A 22,250-nucleotide genomic window follows, 5' to 3' on the forward strand; every position below is an offset into this window, starting at 1 on the left:
GAGCCTGCTATGGGAGTAGGTGTTTAATAAACATGGATAAATAAAATTAAAATTAAATATGAATTAAATAAACAGGAAGCTAAATGGTTAATAAAGGTTGATTCCTATTGGACTAAATTTTTAAAAAATAACCAAGAAGGATGCATGCCAGAGAGGTGAGTGGCCATAGACTAGTGTGTGGTCCTAGCAAAGAGACAGCCCATTCTATCTTTGTGGACTACTGCTAAAGTGATTTCCCTTAAGTGCAGATCTGACCTCCTTGTCCCCCACTCAATAAATCTCCAATGGTTCCCTATCACCTTTAAGTACAAATAGAAGCTCCTCTATTTAGCTTTTAAAGGGGCAGCTTCCCTGGCAAAGTGCTGGGCCCAGAGGCAAGAAAACTCATCTTCCTGAGTTCAAATCTGGCCTCAGACACTTCCAAAAAAAAGCTATGTTAAGCCTGGGCAAGTCAGTTTCTTCACCTTTAAATGGCAAACCACTCTATCATCTTTGCCAAGAAAACTCCAAATGAGGTCATGAAGAATCTGAAAACAACTGAATTTAGCCCTTAATTTTAAAACCCTTAATGACCTGGTCCCAACCTACTTTTCCCACATTATTATATATTATTCTCCTTTGTTGTACTCTATCGTCTAGCCAAACTGGGCCACCTTTTTGTTCTTCACAAAGTATCTTCCATCCCCCATCTCCGAGTCCCAATCTTTGGTATGTACCCACCTTATTTCCATCAAAATGTTGATCAAGAAATATCTTCTATATATAGCGTTTTCTGAATCATCCTCTCCTGCCCCTTCCATGCTACTACCCTTCCCACAAAAAAATTGTCTATGTGCTTCTCCCCAAAGAATGAAAGGTTCCTTGAGGGCAGGAATTTTTTCTGTTTTTCTATTTTCTATTTGTCTTTGAATTCCTAGGGCAGTAGCCAATTAATACAGGCTTGTGGATGGATTTGATCTCTCCTTTTCCCCAGAACCCCAGTGTCCTGGAGGGTTTGGGTCTTTGATCTCAGTGGGAGGTTAAGAGGCTGTCTCGGAGAAGCCAGCTCTCAGAGGACAATAGTTTTGAAATCCTGGCTGGCCCAGCCCCCTTCCCTTTGTTTCTTCCCTTTTGGGCGCCTTCTCCTTCCAGTATCTTCCTTATTTTCTCCTTAACCAGCCATGTCTGAGGTCCCAGCCCACTGAAGCACTGGATGTCATTTCATTTCCTCATTAAAAATAGGCTCAGGTTTATTGGGCTACAAGTGCCTCAGAACAGAGACGTCAGGGACGATCTAAGTAAAACTCCAGTAGAAGCGGGGTCCGCTATCTCGGGCACAAGGCCCCTGCTGTAGCCCAACCTAGCCTTGTGTTTGACCCGTGTTCTGGTCCAAATCCATAAGCAATGGTGATGACCTGGAGCTGGGGTCCCGGGGAATTCATGGCAGACACACAACTCCAGCCGGAGCTCCTATTCTGAGGCCGTTGGTTCCAGGCCGGGAGCAGCATCTGGGTGTCTCGGCTCTCTCCTTGGGTAGGGGACAAAATCTCTGGGCTTGGAGTTAGGAAAGTTAAGCTGGAGTTCTCACAGCCGCTCTCACCCCGATGAGCTCTGCGGGCACGGCTGGCCCGGGGCCTCATCTCCTGCTCCATCAAATGAACCAGCAAAGGACTGAGCACAAAGCTAGGTGTCCGCCGGACGGGGAGCAGCTAATCCACATGCGTTAGTGGTAGCTAACGAACGGTTAGTGGGTCGTAGGAACTAAGGGATACGGAGAAGGCAGACTAAGAAAACTATACCCAGTGACTGCAGCGTAAACAGAAGGAACAACAAAACATGGATGATTGTGCCGACCAAGCCGCCTCAGAGAACAGCTCCATTTTTCTGAGAGGGCTATCTATATGCTGTATTCTGCATGTATAACAGACACTGTTTAAGTATTTATTTGTTTTGTTGAATTTATTTTTTTCCAAGGGGAATTGGGAGAGGGTCCTATGCTAAGATGTAAAAAGGAAAGATCAATAAAAAGAAAGTTTTTAAAATCTTATCATGATAGAGAAATGGAAGACATGATTACTTAGAACAAAGGTCCGTCTCTTCCCCAGTGTCTGGCAGAACACAGCAGGTGCTTAATAAATGCATGAGGATTATGACCAGTCCCATTCACTTCTGGGCTTCAGGAAAGATGTGCCTAGGTTCCCCCCCCACTCTTACCAAAAGTTATGTCATCGCTGTCTCTCCGCATCAGCCCCACCCCCTAGGCTGAGAGCACTGCTCAAAACCACTGGCCAGCCCTGCCCCGGAAGCGACAGCAAAAATTTCAGTAAGAAAAAGGAAACCTTAGAGGGGCCCAGGAACCCTGCTGAAAAGCAGCCCAAGTCTCAACACCTGCCGCAAGGGCTGGGACCAGCTTTCTGCCCGAGTAAGAACCAGGGGGCCTGGGGCTGTCCTGGGGAGGCAGAGCTCCTGGGCCCAGCTTTGCAGGCAATGAGAAAACTGGGCAGCCTCCTCTGAGTGGTGTTCTAAGCAGCACAGGAACGGGGGGTGGGGTGGGGAAGGGAGCCCCTGGGACCCTCAGACTGAGTGTCTGCTGGAACGGTCAGGTCGAGGGTCCCACCTGGGCCACTGGAACCTCAAAAAGGGGGAGAACATGGTCCGTGGTAGTAGCTCAAAGGATAAGGAGTCAGAAGACCTGGGTTCAAATTTCAGTTTCATAGCTATGTGACCTAGGACAAATCATGACTTGTCTAAGAAGCTTAAGGTGGCAAAAATCTCTATCATCTCTTTCATTTCAAAAATCCTGCCAACTTAACCTGTGGGAAGGCCCTGGCCCAGCTGCCAGCTCTCTGCCCACTGGGGGCCCCGAGCTCTACGACAGCTTTTGAATAGGGATCGACTGCAGACAGTCTGATGGAGGAGGGCAAGGGGCCCTGCACTGGCCGCCACTTACTGCTCCCGTGATCCTGGCCCCTCACTGCCCGTTCTCTCATCTGTAAAATGGGGGCAGATAATGGGCTGCCAGTCACGGGGCTGCCGTGGGGAGGCTCCAGGGGGAGGTTAGCAATGACGTCAAATGCGACATCTTTGCCAGCTCGACCCGCTTATGGACCCGTTCCTTCGCACCCTTCCTCTCTGGGCCCATTAAGTCACTCACTGGAACTTAGGACAGAGGGACTCTCACTGCCCGGGAAAGAGCACTTACACACCGGGAGCTCCCTCACAGCCCCACACAGGACACTTAAAATAGCCTCAGGGAGTTGTTGGGGGGATAGGCCTCTGTAAACCTTAAAAAAGTCACAGGAATTTGCATATGCATGTAAAAACCCTGACTCATCTACAAACACAAGCTATTCTTACTCGGGGCTCTCCATACTTCTAAGAATTACCCTCTCCCTCCCTCGCCCCTCGTTCCCCAGGAGGGAATAGGGCCCAACGCCTTGGTCAGGGCCTCTCAGCTCAGCCTGCTGTGTGACCTCAGAAGGAAGGAGGAATGCAAGAGTTCCTGGGAAATATCCCGAGAGCAGAAGCAGGAGCTCCAGCCAGCAGCCAGGTGGGCAGGCCGAGGGGCCAAGCGGGCCGGAGCCCAGGAGGCTCCTGGGGCACCTGGCAGGCCCCGGGGGGCACAGGAGTCACAAGCCCGGCCTCCGCTTCGGCTGGCAACAACTCGAGGCGCTCAGTCTCAGGGTGCGAGGGGGCGTTTAGGCCCGTGGTCTGCCGGTGACTCGGGAGCCCACCCAGTGAGGCGGCTCTAGGAAGCCGGGAGGCCTTCCCGCCGCAGTCCGGGGAAGCTCGCAATAAATAAAGCCCAGCTCAAATGCCATTCTCAGCAATTCAGTCCGTGCCAGCCTGGGCTCTGGAGCCTTATCCAATAATCTGAACACTCTGCTGCTCTTGGGCCTGGGGCGGGGGGGACAACTTGTCACCCGCAGAGGTGCTGGGATCCCATCTGGTAGCAGAGTTTTTAAGGGCTGGCCTTCAGTCGGGCAGATACGGCCAGCAGGCGAGGCGGACCACGTCCTTCCCAAGGCCTCTGCCCGCTTCCTGCCGGCTTATCACCCACGCCCCTCCCCACAGAGACCCCTCTTCCTCAGGCCCGCAGCAAAGGGATGCCCAGAGCAGCCCAGCCCCTGCCGCCTTCTCCAGCTTCAGAAATCGTGCCCCACACCAGACACCACGAGAGAGTCTTTGTGGTCCCCCTGAGAGCCGGCCCCCAGCGGGCGCCCCCAGCTCCTGCCCTCCCCTAGTGTAAATGGCCTGGGGATTTAAGGGTACCTTCATCACCCCCCCCCCCAGGGCGTGGGAGAAGGGGATGGACAACAGGACTGGGAACGGAGGCCTGTTCTAACCCCGCATCCTCTCCTAGATTAGTTCCTGGCTTTCCCGAAGCCCCTTCCTTCCTTGGGCCTCAGTCTCCTCTGCTGTAAAGCAAGAGGGCTGAACTAGGTGATTTCTCAGTCCTCACAGTTAATGCCTAAGGCTCCAGGGTCTTTGCTAAGCCCACGGGCACAAAGGCCAAGAGAGCGGGGTCTTCCCAGGGCCCACACGGAAAGGGAGGGGGGCGTCCTGACGTGATCACGGCACATTTAAACCAACTAGCGCTAAGCAGTCGGAGGGGCCACTTCTGGCGGAGGCGGAGATGGGAGAGCGGGGCTCGGTGCGGAAGTGCTGCCCTCCGTCACCGAGGTGGGCTTCCCACCGATGCAGGGGTGGCCCGGGTCATCCCCCCCTTTTCCCCCCCGGCTTCTGGCCGCGGGCAGGAAGTGGGTCAGGAGAAACCCAGGCCCGAGAAGGCGTCTCTGACCGGACACGGAGACCTGGGCGGGCAGGAGACCGAGGTTACAGGGGCGCCACAGAAACAGGTGTGCTGCCGTTCTCCCCCCAGCCCGGGAACCGGCCCAGGGCTCCCCCGCTTTCCCTGCAGAGCAGGCGGCTGGGGAGATTGTTGCAAACGCTGCCAGACTCACAACGTGGAGAGGCCGGCTTTGCTGAACGGGGGGTTTTTTCCCCTGATTATTTTTAAACAAACAAACAAAAAAAAAGGATAGAGGAGAATATATTCAGAAACAGGTAATATAAAAACAGAAGCTATCAATAACCACTATTTTAAGGTCAAAGCCCAGTTTCTCCTGTCTCAAGCCCCGCATTTTTCTCACTACACCACAATGTCACAAAATAGCTTTAACTAAGGCAGAGGATGGAACGAGGTGAGGGGGTTGGGGAAGAAGGAGGAGAAGGAAGGGGGAGAGGAGGGGCCTGAACTCATCTACAGAGAACAAGTGGAGTAGAATCTGACTCATTCAGCCATGGAAGCCGCTATCAGGCACGTTCAAGCGAAAGCGAGAGAGGAGCTCCGAGAGAAAGGATCTCGGCCATCATGGCGGGACCGGAACCATTTCTGCCGGGGACTTCTCACAGGATGGGGAGGGGAGAGGATGTTGACATGTCTCTAAAACATCCCGACTTCAGTTATGGTCGGAGCCCGCCTCTTGCTAGGAGGCCTCAGAGAGAACCTCCCAGGGCCACCTGGCGGGCCGGCCCATCCTTCAGGCTTCCTCCCACAGCCTAGACCTGTTGCTCCCAGCACAGCCCAAACCCGGGGGAAGCTCTCAGACTGGATCGGGGCCCGTCGGGCCGGGGACCCAGGCTAATCTCGGGGAAGCCCCGGGTGGGGAGGCAGGGCGGGCCCCCTCAGCTGGGGTCCTGCCCGCTCACTTCTCTCCCTGCCCCCTTCCGAGCCTTTAAAAGGCAGGTACTGCCGAGCCGGCCCACCCCGCAGCACCTCGATGGGAGCGCCTCCCAAGCAGACGTGGGAATTGTTGTTGCTGTTGTTTGCCCAGGAAGCCCCGGCGGGCCCCAGCAGCCCCGGGCACCTCTTCCCAGCCGCTCACAAAGCCCAGGCAGACAAAGGCGGCTGCCAGGCCGTCTCCCCCCTTCTTCAGCCTCCCCTCCCAGAAGAGAGAGGCCAGACAGGGACTAGGCCTCCCGGAGACAAAGCCCTATTAAGGGGGAGGGGAAGAAAGGCTTCTTTCTGGCCCAGCATCTCAATGCCTGTTGCTAGCCTGGACCCATTCAAGTTCTAATGAGCTGGCTGCCCGGGAGGGAGGGGCAGCGGGAGGGGGGCCCGGGCCTGGCTCGGCACTTAAGGGGCCAGCACCCATTCCAGGAGGCTGCCTTCTGCTCTGGCGGCCACACACCGAGCGGGCCCGTCCCGGGGCCACGCTGCCCACCCGGGTCAGTGCAAAGGAGGGACGGGCGGACGGAGGTCCTTCCAGGCAGAATTCACAGCAACTGAACTGGAACCTAAATATGGGCATCCTGAATGGCCGGGGCCCTTCCCCATTAACCCCCCCACCAAGGCACTCAGGTTAGAACCAATCTGGCTGGTGCCTCTAAGTGCCCAGGATTGCCCCCCTTTCCCTAGCATAGTCGGGGCTCACTTTCACCACAAATCCCAGAGAGGCACCTGACTGTCCTGGAAAAGAACCCAGGATTCATCCCCCGGTTCTGCACTTTGTCCCCCCCATTGGAGGGCCAACTTCCCCTCCAAATTCCCAGCAGCTTTGGCCCCTGAGACCTTGTGATTCTACTGATAAAACCACAGGAGCTGGGGAAGCCCCTTGATCTCCTAGCATCTCAGCTTCCTCATCGGTAAACCAGCAGGATAGTCTCTGGCAGGGACACTCCCACGGAGCCCTCCCTTGCCAGCCCGCCATCGGCCACCCCACCCCAGGGCCCGAGGTCCCTGGAACGGAGGAGCCGGAGATTGCCTTCCGAGCTTACAAATGGCCCTTGGCAAATTTATTGGTGAACATCACTGGGAAAAAATCAGGCTGGTAATGGCAGAGCACATTTATAACCCACTTAGGGCATCATTACAGCCAGTAATTCTGCTTTCATGGCACCATTTCCCCAGATAACGGGCGGGCGGTTCCCACTTGAGGGCCAGGGATCCCCAGCGCTCCTTGGTGAGCGAAGCAGCAGCATCCTGAGCCTGGGACGCCAGAGCTGGTGTCCGTCCCCCAGCCCGTGGCCTCTGCAGGCCCAGGCTCCTTTTCCAGAGAGTAGATGGGCACCGGCCATTATTTATTCTTGTCTTAGATCTCCAATCCATAGCCATAGGGTCCAAGTTACAACGCGTTGGAGATCATTTAATCAACCCTTCCTTTTATAAAGAAAATGAGGTCCATCAGGGATAGGTGGCGTGATTAAGGTCATCCAGACAGTAAATACCCGAAGTGAGAACTAGAGCGGACTGCAGAGGGTGGGTGTCTAAGCCAGCCCACACCTACACAGGAATCCCACCGTGGGAGGGATCAATCCGGGTTCCGGCACTTCCTGGAACCTGTAGCACTTTGGGCAGGTCACTCTCCTCCCTCTGAGCCCCCGCTTCTCCCACTTCTCCTTCCATGCAGGTAGGAGAGGCTGGGCCACATTATCCTAAATCCTGTATAGGGGAAGTAAAAGCACACAAGTAATTCTGATACAAGAAAGAGTACAAAGGCGAGAACCAAGTAGAATGCCATGAGTCCTGTGAAGGTGAGAAGTCACCGTCTTCTGAACATCCTTCAAAGACTTTCTCAAGGGTCACCCTTCCCAGGAAGCCTTGGGTCTCTGAATTAGTGTGCATTAAGTCCATCCTCAGGATAACATCTCTCAAGAGATTATCTCTTGTTTTTAGTTGTGGGGGGTTTTGGGGGAGGAAAGAAAGGGAAAAGGAAGGATGTTAATCTTGTGTTTCTAGCTCAGGCTCTGGGGTAGGGTCTTCTTTCTATATACCTCTAATATATCTATATATAGACAGAGACATATAGATATGTATTACATATACCTTGTGGGCATAACAGAAAAAAGGGAATGTATGATCTGCTTTGAGAATTACTATCTGTTACTACCTGTCAGATTGGGTAGAATGACAGGGAAAGATAATGCGGAATATTGGAGGGGATGTGGACACTGATACATTGTTGGTGGAATTGTGAACACATCCAGCCATTCTGGAGAGCAATTTGGAACCATGCTCAAAAAGTTATCAAACTGTGCATACCCTTTGATCCAGCAGTGTTTCTACTGGGCTTATATCCCAAAGAGATACTAAAGAAGGAAAGGGACCCACATGTGCAAAAATGTTTGTGGCAGCCCTGTTTGTAGTGGCTAGAAGCTGGAAAATGAATGGATGCCCATCAGTTGGAGAATGGTTGGGTAAATTGTGGTATATGAACATTATGGAATATTATTGTTCTGTAAGAAATGACCAGCAGGATGAATACAGAGAAGACTGGCGAGACTTACATGAACAGATGCTGAGTGAAATGAGCAGAACCAGGAGATCATTATATACCTCAACAACGATACTGTTTGAGGATGTATTCTGATGGAAGTGGATCTCTTCGATAAAGAGAGCTAATTCAGTTTCAATAGATCAAAGATGGACAGAAGCAGCTACACCCAAAGAAAGAACACTGGGAAATGAATATAAACTGCTTGCATTTTTGTTTTTTTTCCCAGGTTATTTATACCTTCTGAATACAATTCTCCCTGTGCAACAAGAAAACTGTTCGGTTCTGCACACGTATATTGTATCCAGGATATACTGTAACCTATTTAACATGTAAAGGACTGCTTGCCATCTGGGGGAGGGGAAAAATCAGAACAGAAGTGAATGCAAGGGATAATGCTATAAAAAATTACCCTGGCATGGGTCCTGTCAATAAAAAGTTATTAAAAAAAAACCACACAAAAAAATAAAAAAGAGAATTACTATCTGTGGTGATGAATACTGTTTCCAACAGTGACCTTAGCCAGAACTTCTCTGGGCCTCAGTTTCCTACTCTGTAAGGCTAAAAATTCAATAATTTCCATAGGAGTTTGAGAGGTAACCACAGGTCCAAGCCTGAACCCTGTGGGCACATATGAGGGCCTGAGCAGAGTCTCAATTCCAATTGTGGAACTGGGAGGTGGAGAGGGCCTCGTATGGGATGCTGTCTAATATAAAATGTGGCAGTGGTACCTCTTCTCTATAAGCCTTGGAATTTGGTGGATGGAGAGAGGGGTCCACCAGGTGCCAGGCTGGGGAGAGGACTGGGAGTCTGCAAAGCAGAGTTCTAGACTCTCCTCCTCCACTCACTGTGTCCTCCTGGGTAAGTCCCTTTCCTTCTCTCAGTTTCAGCTTGACAGAGCTGGGGGTATGTCTAAGGGCTTTCAGAATTGTCTTAATTTTAGAACCTGGAAAGTTGGAGCTGGAAGGGACCCAGAGACAATTTCCTAATACAAGCCTCCATTTCACAGGTGAGGAAAGTGAAATTTAGAGATAATACTGAACTCCAGGAGACACAATTAGTCAGGGGGTAAAAGGATGGAGAGGGGGTCAGCCCCAGGCCTCTCTACTTTGCTATTATTCTGGCCTTCCCAGTTCTGAGCCCAGAGGGAACATTGTAGCCTGAGCAGAATCCCTAACCATTACAGGCCTTTTGGGAGCAGAAGCCTGTCATCCCTAGAGGGGATACAAAATGCAACAAGACAAAATCCCCCAGCTTAGGGACCCATCTCATCTCCCCAGCAATTTCCCCAAAGAAAAGGAGCAGCCTTCCAGTTTCAAGACAGCTCAGCCCTTTCTTCCCTTTCCTGCCTCAGGCTATAAAAGGGGACAAAGGGTAATGGAGGACGCTCCACCAAGAGCTAAGCACTTATATTCCCCTCCCCTCTCCCTCCTTAGCCACCCACAGGGGAGAAGAACACACAGTAGGGTCAGAAGTAACCCCCCCCCCCCACTCCCACCCAAGCCCGTCTCTCTTCCCCTCCCCCAAAGTCACAGGGGCTCTACAAACTGGTGGAGGTTATTGAAATGCAAACTAGCAGAGAAGCCAGCCAGGGTTACATTTGCATCTTCTTTACTACAATTCCTCCCCACCCATGGTAGAGAAATGGGGCCTCGACTCTGGGGCTCATGGATTTCAGAGCTCAAGCAGTGATCTTAAGGGGCCAAATAAATGAGAGTTCAGGGCCAAAGGATAGTTTCCATCAGGGTCCGGGCTCCTCCCTTCATTTTAGCTACCTTATTATCATCATATAAATCATCATAATAGCTAACATTTATGCAGCATCTACTATGTGCCAGGCACTTTACGGATATTAACTCTTTTGATCCTCATAATGACCTAGCGGAGGTAGGAGCCATTATTATTATCCCCATTTTATAGATAAGGAAACTGAGGTAGACAGGGGTAAATGATTCCATGTGAGATTGTCACCTTTCTTGAGGGGGGGGGGGGGGAGAGATACAAAAGTGAAACACTAATGAGTGACTGGCTGGATTTGAACTCAGATCTTCCTGCCTTCAGACCCAGAGCTCTATCCCCTGGAGCCACCTCTATGCTTTCAGACACTGTTAGAACACCAGCATTCTACCTTCTTCTACCACCATTTTAAGGTGTGACCTATATCCTTGGGAAAGGGCTTGGGCTAGGAGGCAGTGCGGTATAGCCCAGAAAAATGTTTGGAGTATAAGGATCTGGGGTCAAACTCAGCTCTGACACTTAGGACCTCCGTCTGACTGGACGAGGCTCTCAACCTCTGGACCTCAGTTTCCTCATCTGCAAAGTGAATCTCTCCAACTCTAAAGCTCGGATTCTATATTTGCCAACTCTCCCAATTCTGCCATCCTAAAGTCCCTTCGAGTCTGACATTCTATATTCTGAGGTCTCTTCCAACTCAAATGAAAGCTGAGCCTCTAAGTCTAATGGCAGAAGACAATACTTCCTGTGCTTCATCATCAACAAACATGAAGTAAGACGCCGCATGTACCCATTCCTCTTCCTCTCTCAGCAGGGCTAATTCAAGCAAATCAATTCAACCCACATTCAAAAAGCGCCAACTGTGCGCACTGCCTACCACCAGGTTCAGGAGGGAGAAGCAAAGCTGGAAGAAACTGCATGGCACTGCCACCTCAAATTTTTTTTCACTTTCCAGCGAGGAAGGCCAGGCCCATTCCTGGCCCCCCACTCCCTTCTTCAATCGGTCAATCAAAATACATTTATGAAGCACCTGCTACTTTGACTCTACTAGCCTCCAGTGTACAAAGACAAACAGGAAACAACCTTGCCTTCAAGGAGCCTACATTCTAGATGGAGGAAGATGAAGTCAGCGGGAACTTTGGAGAAGTACCTTGAAACAAGGTGGAATTGATGAAATGATGATTCTCTACTTCACATATATACTTAGTACGGTGATGTAATGGTTCTCCCGTTCACACATAACCAGTATGCTGTAATTACAATAAGGTATATAAGGGCTAAGAAGGATTAGAAGATAGACATTCTATCTTTGACCAGCCTCAAGGCGGCTCTCCTGCCTCCTGCACTAAGATCAAGACCCGGCCAGCATAAAGAATCTAGATTCTATTCTTGACCATTCTCGTGGTGTCTATCCTGCTGAGCCCAAGGCCCTTCCGGAGGACCTCCAGAAAGCTAGCCTGAACGTTACAGGAAGGGGAAGGAAAAACCATGTACAAGTACAGAACGCGTACTAGACATCAGCCAGTTGGTGGAGACGACTTAAGACTTGAGTAGAAGGTGGCCCCTGAGCTGAGCCTTACAGGAAACTCAGGATTGTGTGGGCAGAGCAAACCTTTGGAATGGGAGTGCTGGATAGGAAAAAGGCCACTATGACTAAGGAATAAGGCTGGAGGGGGAGGCTGGGACCAGGCTGAAATGACAAAGAATTGAGAATATATCTGCTCCTAGAGATGGTGGGGCTGGTAGTAGTAATAATAACAACAGATAAACTTTATATGGCACATATACATACACTTCCATATACATCAATACACACACATCCCCTCTCTTAGTTGACACAATCCCACGATTGTTATTTTCACTTTACAGATGAGGAAACTGATGCAGACGGTAGTTAAGGGACTTGCCCAGAGGTCAAATAGTTGGTGAACATCAGAAACAAGATCTTCCTGACTCCCACTTCAGCTCTCTCTGTTCTCTGTCTCTTACCTGCCTGGGGATCCACTGAGGTTTATCAGCCAGAGTGACATGGTCACACAGGTGGTTTATGACAATCATTTGGGCTGCATGGAAGGAAGAGAAGTAAACAGACCCTATCGTGCAGAGAGAAAGGAAGACTGTATCCCTGACACTGTGGGACTGCCATCTATGGTGAGCTTGGGCAAGTCATTTCCCCATTCCAGGTGGTATTTGGGTTTCTCCTCTCTGGAATGAGGTGGTTGAACTAGAGAAGGTCCCTTCCAGCTCTAAATCTTATGAAGGCAGATGAAATACTTGGGGAAGGGGCCCAGTACCCTTTTCCTATAGGTTGATTGAATTCGGGGAGAGGAGGTAATCTCCAATACTCAGTGAGCTAAGTTAGCCCAGGAAAGAGATCCTGGGAATATCAACCTTTCATCCTGAACAGAAAAACTGGAGAGAAGAGACCAGGAGAAACTGAAGGAAAGCTGTGAAATGGAGTCACTTTTCAGGCTCAGGCCTGGGTTTTCCTAAGTCTCCTCCTCCCCAAATGTTTGGGACTCAAAGGACTTTCCTGTCTTCATCTAAAAATAACTCGGGGCACTGGGTGAAGTGGGGAATGGTAAAGGAAGCTCACAAGACTGGAACTGGAGAACTAGAACAATCTGTGGCAGATGGGGGAGAAAAGAGGAATAGAAGGGAGGGCTGTGTGTTCTGCTGCAGAGAGTTCAGGCTCCAAAAACCATAATCCTTCCAGAGATAGGGGAGATCACATCTTTGGTTCCCTTCCCTTCCCTTAACCTCCTCCCCCAATCCTTCTGCTGATTCACAATCAGGAGAGTGATGGGAATGGTGACAGAGGTCAGTAGCCCCAGAGGGTGGCCCTGATGCTTAGAAAGCTCAGTCTGTTGAAGGATGTCCACAGGATTCTTAACTGGAAGGGTCCTTTGAGATCCATCCAGTTCACTCCCTTCATTTTACAAAAAAGGAAACTTAAGAGAGGAAGGAATTTACTTAGAGTTACACAACTTGTAAACAGCAGTTGGATTTGAACCTTGGCACTACTTCCAAATCTCGGACAACAGAGGCTCCTTCCCCCAAAGGCTCTCATTTTGTCTTTCCAACTATCTAGTGAGGGAGTTGGGCAAGTCTTCAGGCCTCATTTTACAAATGGCTAAGTGATGTTCCCAGGTCACTGTGGGGAAGTCAGTGCCAGGGCTTCAGTACAGGTCTCCTGATGATAAATCCAACATTTTTCTCCACCGTGCTCAGGAAGGGGGACAGAAAATCAGGCAGGACTCAGACAAAACAGATGGACTCAGACCATCAACTTCCATCCCACCTCCATATCCCTAAATCTTGCCCATCACCGCCCTTCCCCACACTCTAACTGATTGAATACCCAGAGACCCACTGGCCTCGGACTCTCCATACACAGAGAGCATAAGTTGGGAGAATGACCAGTGATGACAGCTCCATTTCTATAGGGCTTTAAAGTTTAGAAAACACTTTTCTCACACCACTTTGGTGCCCAATTACAGATGAGGATATTCAGAAGCTTGGAGAGATGAAGGTGTCTGTCCTAAGTCATACTACTAGTAAGTGATGGAGTGAGTCTCTTGCATTGCCAATAGTCTCCCACCTGAATCAAAGCAGCACAGGATTTGAAATCTGAGTTCAAATTATGTTTCTATTTGTGAGTTTGGGGCCAAGTCCCTTCCAAACTATGAGCCTTAGTCTCCTCTTCTCCCAAGTATTGGGGCTGGACTGGATAGATGTCTAAAGTATGTTCATTCCCATTCTAAATCTTATATTCTTCTAACTTCCAATTCTTATTCCCATGTGCATCCATAGAATAACTTCCCAAATCCAACCAGTACAGATTCCCTCCCCCACAAGCCTGGCATCTAAATGGAGGGGGGTTAAACCCAACACCAAGGATGGATGGTGTAAGCCCTTTGGTCTCTTAGCACTAGGAGCCTGAGCCCATCTCCTCCCCAACAGCTGTCTCTGGGAAGCACTGCCCAGGCCAAGGGCTGAACACGATTTCCAGGCCTTAGGGATGGTTTTGAGAGCAAGGATTCCTAAGAAAGCAACTGCTGCAATTGACTGGGCACTGAATTTGAAGCCACAACACCTGGTTCAAATTCAGACCCTGCTATTTTTGTTGTAACTTTGGCCAAGTGATTAATCTCTCTGAACTTCAGCTTTAAAATGAACTTCAGCATGGGGAAGATGGTCGTTAGGTCTCTTTGCAGCCCTAAATCAATTTGATAAAAGAGCCAGGTTCTCTTTGGATCTTCACAGGTTGACTCTGTCCCTGATTCAAAATCATTTCCAAATACAGACCTGAATTCCTGCAATCATTTTAAGTTTTAGTAAAATGTGTTAGCCAGAGTCAAAGCAGCAGAAACTGAGGTGAGGAGGGAGCCAGGACAGAGGGATACCAGCCTACCAGACACTTCCTAAAAATGGGCACTGGGATGGTATTATGTTCAAACAACATTATTAGCTACAGACCCTGCACACCAACTTAACCCAACTGAGCCTATTGTTTTGGGGGCTGGCTGCTGGCCAAAAGAGCTTTACAAAATTAAAAGGATTTTTTTTTTTTTAAAAAAAACATGGAGCCAACAATGAACAAAGATGTCTTTCCCATCCTGGTTAATTCTTCAGAGAGCTATTAGGGAGTGCTTAGCTTGCTCAGGCACAATGCACGTCAATAATAACCCGCCATGATTATAGGAGGGCCCATTATTGTCACACAAATCTTAAATGTGCCCAACACAAACGGATGCTGAGGCCAAACGAGTGAACTTGAGTTTATAGCGAGAGCAGAGAGGCCTGCTCTCCGGGCAGAACTATGCAGATGACATCGGGGCCCATTTCAAGGGCTGCCCCATCTGAGTTAGTACCAGTACACCCTGTGACCCCAAGTATATTACTCAATCTCTATGGCCTTCATCAAAAATGGAAGTCAGGGTGAAAACTCCTTCTAGGGTGCTATGAGGTTCACAGTGGGCACTTGCCCCTCCCCGATGTGTGTAGTGGGGCTATAATGGAGAGGCTCTCCCAGGTACCTCAGAGAAAGCATTCCTTGTTTGGGGTGGGGAGCTGATTTTAAGCAGGTGCATCCTTCCTATTAAGCCAGGCTCACCTATCACACAGCACAGACTTCACCCACTCATCTTCTGAGAGGAGTCCATCCACCTGTGATTCATCCCAGCCAGCGCAACCCATAGCACCATTAGCCAGATTGAAGCTTATGGGGAGAGGGGGTCTCTCAAAACACAAGGGCAGATGGCCTCCATGATATTCCAGTGACAGGGAATGAACTGCTCTGTGTATGGCTCTCATACAGTATAAGAAGTTCCCTCTCTTCCTTCTTCCCTGAACTCCCCACCAGCAGGCCTGTGTTTCTGCAGAAGGGGTGTTCCTTCTCTTTCCCATCCTTGAGGGACAAATGCCTCCTTTTAATTTCTACCCTCACCAACCCAGCACCATTTTCTCTCATTGTTATGATCCAATTCCTGGTTAAAAACATTAACCCTCACCTTGTTATATTGTATTTCAATACTGTGCCCCATAACAGCCAATGTTCACCCTCAGGGAGGCCCAGGTCTGATCTTGAACCCAAGAAAAGGTTTGCTTCCTATGGGCCTATTAAAGAAATCAGTCAAAAAGGGGGTGGGGAAAAACAATCACGCTTATAATAATTTTCCAGGGAACAGAAGCACATAATCACAGTCTCAGTCACACACAGTGTCACAGTTTGAAGAGACCTCAGAACAAAGAACACAGAACGTCAACAATCAAAGGGTTATTAGGGCACAGATTATTCAGCGCTGGAAGAGAGCTTAGAAATCATCTGGTCTATCTCCTTCATTTGATAGATTAAAAAACTTGAGGCCTTGGGAGGAGAGGTGACCAGTCTACCCAGAGCCTGAGCAGTGTCAGAGTCAGGGCCAGAAGAACCCTGCTCTCCCTATTTCCAGTCCAATGGATTTTCCCCAGCACCATGGAAACCTCACCTCACTCTCTGGCCAAGACTTCATCCTGCCCAGCCCATCTAGAGTAATTTCCCATCTCTCCTAGATTCCTCCAAGAGTCCTCCGGCTAACTTCTGGTTTCCTGGGAGAGAGAATACTAATAAGATTCCACCTGTGGCTACCTTCTCTTTTCCATTCTCACTCCTGGGGACACAAGCTCTCAACTAACTTCTAGCTACCAGCCAGGCCTGCAGTGCAGTAGAGCCACTCCATTCAATTCAGGTGAAGATTTGCTCCAGGAAGAAAGAAGAGGGTGGACAATAAAAGTAAGTGCCTGCTGCTTTCCTGCCTAGCGGGCACACCTGTGCTTCCTGTTCATCACACACTTGCCTCCAGGGGTCCAATGTGGGCAGAGCTCTAATTTTCACTGAAAGGAGGCTAGACTTTTTAAAAATAATTTTGCTACGGACTTAAGGCTAAGAAAAAAAACAAAGGTCTTTAATCCTTGCCAGACTGTTTTATCAGCTCTTGGGCAAGTTCCTTTCCTTCTGGGGACCTCAGGTTTCTCATCTGTTTAAAAAAAATTTAAAAAGGTTGGGATGGGGCGGGGGGAGGGAGAACCGTAATATTTAATGTCCCCTTATAACCTCTAAGGGGAAGAAAAGGGAAGTAGCATGTGTTTATTTAGTGCCTTTTATGTGCTCAGCATTGTGCTAAGGGATTATTTCATCTAAATCTATGATACTGTAAATAATAATAATAGGTCACATTTATATAGTGGTTACTATGTATCAGGCTAAGTACTTTACAAATAACTCATCTGATCCTCTCAACAACCCCAGGAAGTAGGTTCTATTATTATTTCCCATGTACAAATAAGGAAATTGAGGCAAAGTGTTAAGTGGCTTGCCCTGAGTCTCTGAGCTAGTGAGTGTCTGGGACTGTATTTGAATTCAAGTCTTCCAGATTGCAGGCTTGGGGCTCTATCTATTGAGCCACCCAGCTGATGGCTCTCAAGGTTTCATCTCCTTTCTTAACCAACAAATCCAGATTTTTCTCCAAACTGTAAATTGGAGGGAGGGGGAGTTTGAAAAGCCTTGCAGGTACAGGCCTGGTGCAGAGCCCACAGACTTCCCTTTCTTAAAGGCTGGCTGCTTCAGCTCAGTGAGACCCTGAGAAGAGAGAAATCTTAAGATTTTAACTAGATTTCTTCCAGGATCCTGTTTGATGTAGCTCTCTCTAGCACTTCAGTTACTGATGTGTTTGCCCTGTACCAAATTAGACTGTAAGCTCTTTAAGAGCAAAGGTTGTGTTATTTCATCTTTTCTCTTCTGTGCATGGACACAGGACCTTACATCCTTGTTTTATACACCTTTGTAGTGGGAACACTCTGAGAGCCCAGTGGACATTACCTTCTCCTTTGTAAAGAATACTGACCTTGAGGTCAGGAATCCTGGATTCAAATCCTAATGATTAACACTTTGGTGAGCTGTGAAACCTTAGGGATTCTCCTCTGTTAAAACAGGGTACTTGCAACACCTACTTAGGACCAGAGAGAGCAAGGGAAGATGGAAGCACCTTGAGAGCAGGGAAAAGTATCCCTGACACCTGAGAGAGTGCCTTGCAATAAGAAGCCTTTAATAAATGTTTACTGAATTAAAGCATTTATTTACTATATACTTTTTTAAAAAGTGAGATATGATGGCAAATATTCTAGATTCAGGGCAAACCTGAGTGCTGATCCCAGAGACAACATTTACTATGCCAGGTGACCACAGGCCTTAGAGTCAGGTTCCTCATTTGTAAGAGGGGGCTAATAATCCTTATCAAGGTTTACTATAGGGAAAACATTTTGTAAATGTTAAAAGCACTAGAGAAATGACAGTTCTTATCAATGTTCCTGAAAAAAATGCACCCACAGAAGGATCCATCAGGGAGGGTGATCTGGGCCCCAAAGGCAGACACATAGGATAGAAAGTGGCTGGCACTGCCAGGGAGAGAGGGAAAGAAGGGGACAAGAGCCACAGAAATGGATAAAAGAGAAAGCTTTGGAAAAGGCTTCCCAGGACAGAGGATACGTTGAATACTGTGCTCTGCTCTTTTCCTTCCTCTGGGCTTCCCCTCCTCCCCTGCCCCCACCAAGGCCAAGTTCCACTAGAAGCTGGACAAGGAAGGTCTTCTCTGACTGGTCCAGCTGCTTCCTCAACCCCCCACCCCCACCCCAAACCAGTCGGGGGAAACTCGGAGTAAGACTCCCAGTACCAGTCCTTTGACAATAAAATCTTTCAACAGGGTAAGGGCACTTCAGCCTTTGGGGAGCCAACACAGGCACACAGGCAAGATCTCTTCCATCAAAGCCACCTTAAAAACTAACTCTACAAATGACACTCTGGAGACATCAAAATACAGATCAGGTTTCTGCTAACCCAGAGGTCACATCCAAACCTGAGGGCCAAATGAAGCTTACAAAGAGACTGGCTGCCAAAAAGACCGCCCCATGTCGCCCCACACTCTGCTATCACATTCTCGGCTGCTTGTTTCCTCCTGCCAACCAGGAAGCTGTTCCTCTCTCAGAAACTTTTAAGAACCCAAGAACCATAAAAGCGTTCCTCCCACCCTGGACACACTGATGGACACAGCACAGTATGCCAGGCCAAGAATAAAGCAAAGCCTGGGGGGAGGGTGGGCGGCAGACCTGGTCTCTGCAAAGCCCTTCTCCACCATTCAGTTGCCATCTTGAAAAAGTCTGCTTATCCCAAAGCCTCCCTGGTCAGTCATTCTCTCTGAAAGCCACAGGCGATGCCAGGATCCTTAAACCCACAAGTCCAATGAATGGCTTTGCTGGAGGTGAGCATAGAGCTGTAATTACCCTAAAACTGATGCATGTGCCCAGAAATTACCACCTCTAATAGCACCTCTAATTAGTCACCATCCAGAAGAAAGGATGGATGCTGCCAGCCTGCAGCTCTCCCATCTTCCGCTGTGAAAAACAGTCTCATTTTACAACCATCTGAAGGGGAGCCCAAAACCATTTCTGGCTTCAAACAAGGGGAATAAGATATCTCAAGACTTCAGCACTATTTACACTTGAACAGCTGCTATTTTAAAAAAATTAATAAGGAAAAAAATCCAGTTTATTCCTGCTTTAAAAAATCTCAGGGGGACAGATCAGAAGACAGGCAACCCAGCCCAGCCTTGTGGGTTGAGAATCCCCAAGTTAGCCTTCCACCCTCTCCTCCTAACCAAAGGCCCCACTGTCCTTCCCTCTCCTGTTTTCAAAAAAGGAGGCTAGACAAGGGCAATACCAATTGGGGGTATAAAGGAGAATGGGGTTCAAAGGAGAATGATGTCATTGTAAAGAAAACAGCAGTCCCTGCCAGGGAAAGCTTCAAGCTGAAACAGGGACAATCTTCCACCTGCTACTTAAAGCTTGAGGTGGGCCCATCCCAAGGGGAAGGCCAACGTGAATGCGGAGAAAGGCATACACAGCTTGGGACCAGCCCACACAGAGCTTCCACCCACCTCTCAGGAACACACCGCCAGGCACAGGAAGCAGCTTCTAACTGTGCGGAGAGCGGTGCTGTGCTGTGCCCTGCCCTGCCCTGCCCTCCCCTCCCCGTAAACAGCTGGCCTCAGCCTTCCCCAGAGCACACACACAGTACTGGGTACATCCATTTCCTCCCCTCTCGACGTCAGAACATTTCATCAGTGATAAGCACCAGAAACACCACACAAACGGTCCGGGAGATCCAAAGAGGAGAATCCTCCTCCCTTTCTTCCCCCATCTCGATTTTGCCCCACACGGGTCCTCAGATCCTGATGCCCAGGGCCTAGGCCTCCCTGGGCTGGGGCTATTTCCTTTCTACATTTCCCAGGAGTCAGATGCCAGTCCCACAGGATCACAAACCCACCAGGGGTTTATTTTCCCGGCCCTACAGACAAACCCCAGAGGAGTGGCCCAGCATCGGCCCAGACGCTTTGTTTTTCTGCCTTCAGGCTCTTTTTTTTTTTTAGGGGGGGGGGAGGTGGGTGGGTTGGCTGAGTATGGGGAGAGGTACCAGCTAGCACAGAACCACTTCCTTAACTCTAGGTTAAAGAATGGCTTCCCTATCAGCTCCAGAACCCCCCCTCTCACCCCAGGAGCCTCGGAGAGTCTCTTTACAAGATCCACCCCCCACCCCCGCCAATCCTGGGCAATCGCTAGGACGCACCGCCGCCCCGGGCCCCGCTGGTCTCTCTCCCCAGCAACCCCGCCAGTCCCGCGGACTGTGAAAAGGGGAAGTCGAAGCTGCCTCCAGTTCCCGGACAGCAACATGTCCGTCCCTCCCCACCCCCTTCCCCTTCCCCTAGCGCCACCATTTTCCCCAGGGGCTGGAAGCAGATTTAAAAAAAAAAAAAAAAAAAAAAAAAAAAAAAAAAAAGGTGAAATCCTCTTTTCCAAAGATCCAAACAAACTCCCTCTCCCCGGGTTTAGGAGCACTCGGGAGGGGGGAGGGGGGCGAAAGCACACCCCGGGGAGCCAAGAAGAGGTTCAGTCCCCATCCCCCAGCTCCGAGGGAGGGGCAGAAGGGGGGGCACTTCGAAACTCCAAAGCTCAAAGTAAGCGGAACGAGGCCCGGGAGGTGGAGGCAGCCCCAGCCCCCAGCGGCTCGGCAGCTTCCCCCCTTCCCACCACCAAGAGGAACTTCTCTATTTCCACCCCCACCCCCCACATACACACCCGCACCCCGCCCTCCTCTTCCAGTCCAGGGCGTTTCCGTAACCTGGGGGGGTTAGGGGAGTCGGAAAAAGCCTTTGATTCCCTCAGCCTTCCCTCCACCCCCAAGGCTTGGGAAATCCACCCACATCTCGCGCCCAGGAGGCAGCTACCCGTCTCCACATCTCTGCCCCAGGGGTGGGGTGGGGTTGGGTAGGGAGATAGCGGAAAGACCGGGCTCGGCCGGGGACAGAAGGCTGATCCGCAGATCAGAGACTTTAGGGGGTATGAAGGAGGAGAAGTGGGGGGGGGGGGGAGAGAGACTAGATGCGAGTGGTATTTGGGAGGACGTGTGACGTGTAAAGCGGTAGAGAGAAATAAGTGAAATCTGAAGATAGGCAAAAGGCAGGTGGGGGAGCCCCTAAGGGGGCAAAAGAGAAGCCGGAGGAAGTCTGGAGTAGAGGCTGGTAGGATTTCTGGGAGCCCGGAATAATGAGATGGGAAGGCAGTTTAAGAAGAGTCCCCTCCCAAGGAAAGCAGGGATTCCAAGGCCCCCCCACCCCCAAGACATAAGTTGAGTAGGGTAACAAAGTTTGGGGGTCAGTGGACTGGGGATGGAGGAGTTTGGGAGGCATAACGAGGAGGCCAAGGATTTGGGAGAAACGAGTAAAAAATGGAATTCAGAGAGGGGACAGTAAAATTGAGGAACAGTAGGAGTGTGTGTGTGTGTGTGTGTGTGTAGAGAGATGGAGAGAATAGGTTTGTGATTGCAAAAAGGAAAGCACTCGTTTTGGAGGGCCTTATAAGGCTCGAGGGTATTAAGGTTTAGGGGTGTAGAGAAACGAGGATTTGCATCCAGAAATGAGCTGACTGTAGATAAGAATGCCAGGGGTCTGGCGATATAGAGGGAGGGGTTCAGCGCGGTTTGGGGTGAAGATGCTATACTGGAGGTTTGAGGTATAAATGAGGAAGGAATACCGGGATCTGGACATGGAGCTGGACCACAGATTTGGGGATTCGGGTTCAGAGTATTGAAAAGAGATGTACCATTGATAGGGCTGAGGAGAGGTCGGGGAGGGGGGGGGGCAAGCAGGGGCAAGAGGAGTGCAGGTTTGGAGGGACCAGAGGGGCGGTCTCCATTCCACGGTGAGGGACATGGCAGGCTGGGAGCAAGGGCTGACAAGGTGGATTCGGGGACCCCCCCCACCCCGAGGTGGGAAAGCAGTCCTCCGATGGTCAAAAGACAGATTAGCGTCCAGTAAGTGACCGGCGGCAGACTGAACAGAGCTGGGGAATCGTGCCGGCCTTTCTGGAGCTTAGAGGAGGAAGGGGCCGCGGCCCGGGCGGAGCTGGGGGGGGGGCGCCGGGGGCGGGCCCAGGACCAATCCGGGGATCAGGCCCCAGCCTTACCGAGGAGCAGAAGCTTTACCTCCCGCGCCGCCTTCTCGCCGTCCTCCCGCAGATTCTTGTCGATCATCTTCGAGCGCTCGGCCGCCGCCTTGTCCTCGGCGCTCACGGTGCACCCCATCCCGCCGGCCCGGCCCAGCCTGGCCCCGGCCCGGCCCCGTACCGTCCCGTCCCGCCTCCGCGCGCTCTGCCCGGACCCCGCGGACCGCG

The 22,250-nt window shown here is 50.3% G+C and overlaps 1 protein-coding gene and 2 long non-coding RNA genes across 3 annotated transcripts in view; 1 reads left to right on the top strand and 2 right to left on the bottom strand.

Moving 5' to 3' along the window:
* GNAI2 (G protein subunit alpha i2) overlaps positions 1–22,247 on the bottom strand; it is an 85,986-nt gene extending 63,739 nt beyond the window's left edge. Inside the window, exon 1 of the mRNA XM_051986151.1 lies at positions 22,044–22,247. Within this exon, the coding sequence (XP_051842111.1) occupies positions 22,044–22,161 (118 nt within the window). The 5' untranslated portion in view covers positions 22,162–22,247. The remainder of the gene's footprint in view (positions 1–22,043) is intronic.
* LOC127554545 (uncharacterized) lies at positions 7,127–16,031 on the bottom strand. The gene is made up of 2 exons (XR_007952007.1): positions 15,980–16,031; positions 7,127–7,423 (listed from the first exon to the last, which is right to left on the bottom strand). It is a non-coding gene; the product is annotated as an uncharacterized LOC127554545 (long non-coding RNA).
* On the top strand, positions 14,955–19,806 carry LOC127554539 (uncharacterized). The gene is made up of 2 exons (XR_007952005.1): positions 14,955–16,263; positions 18,230–19,806. It is a non-coding gene; the product is annotated as an uncharacterized LOC127554539 (long non-coding RNA).
* Positions 22,248–22,250: the final 3 nt, after the last annotated feature.

Source organism: Antechinus flavipes, chromosome 1 (genome assembly GCF_016432865.1).
Source record: "Antechinus flavipes isolate AdamAnt ecotype Samford, QLD, Australia chromosome 1, AdamAnt_v2, whole genome shotgun sequence".
NCBI classification, from domain to species: domain Eukaryota; kingdom Metazoa; phylum Chordata; class Mammalia; order Dasyuromorphia; family Dasyuridae; genus Antechinus; species Antechinus flavipes.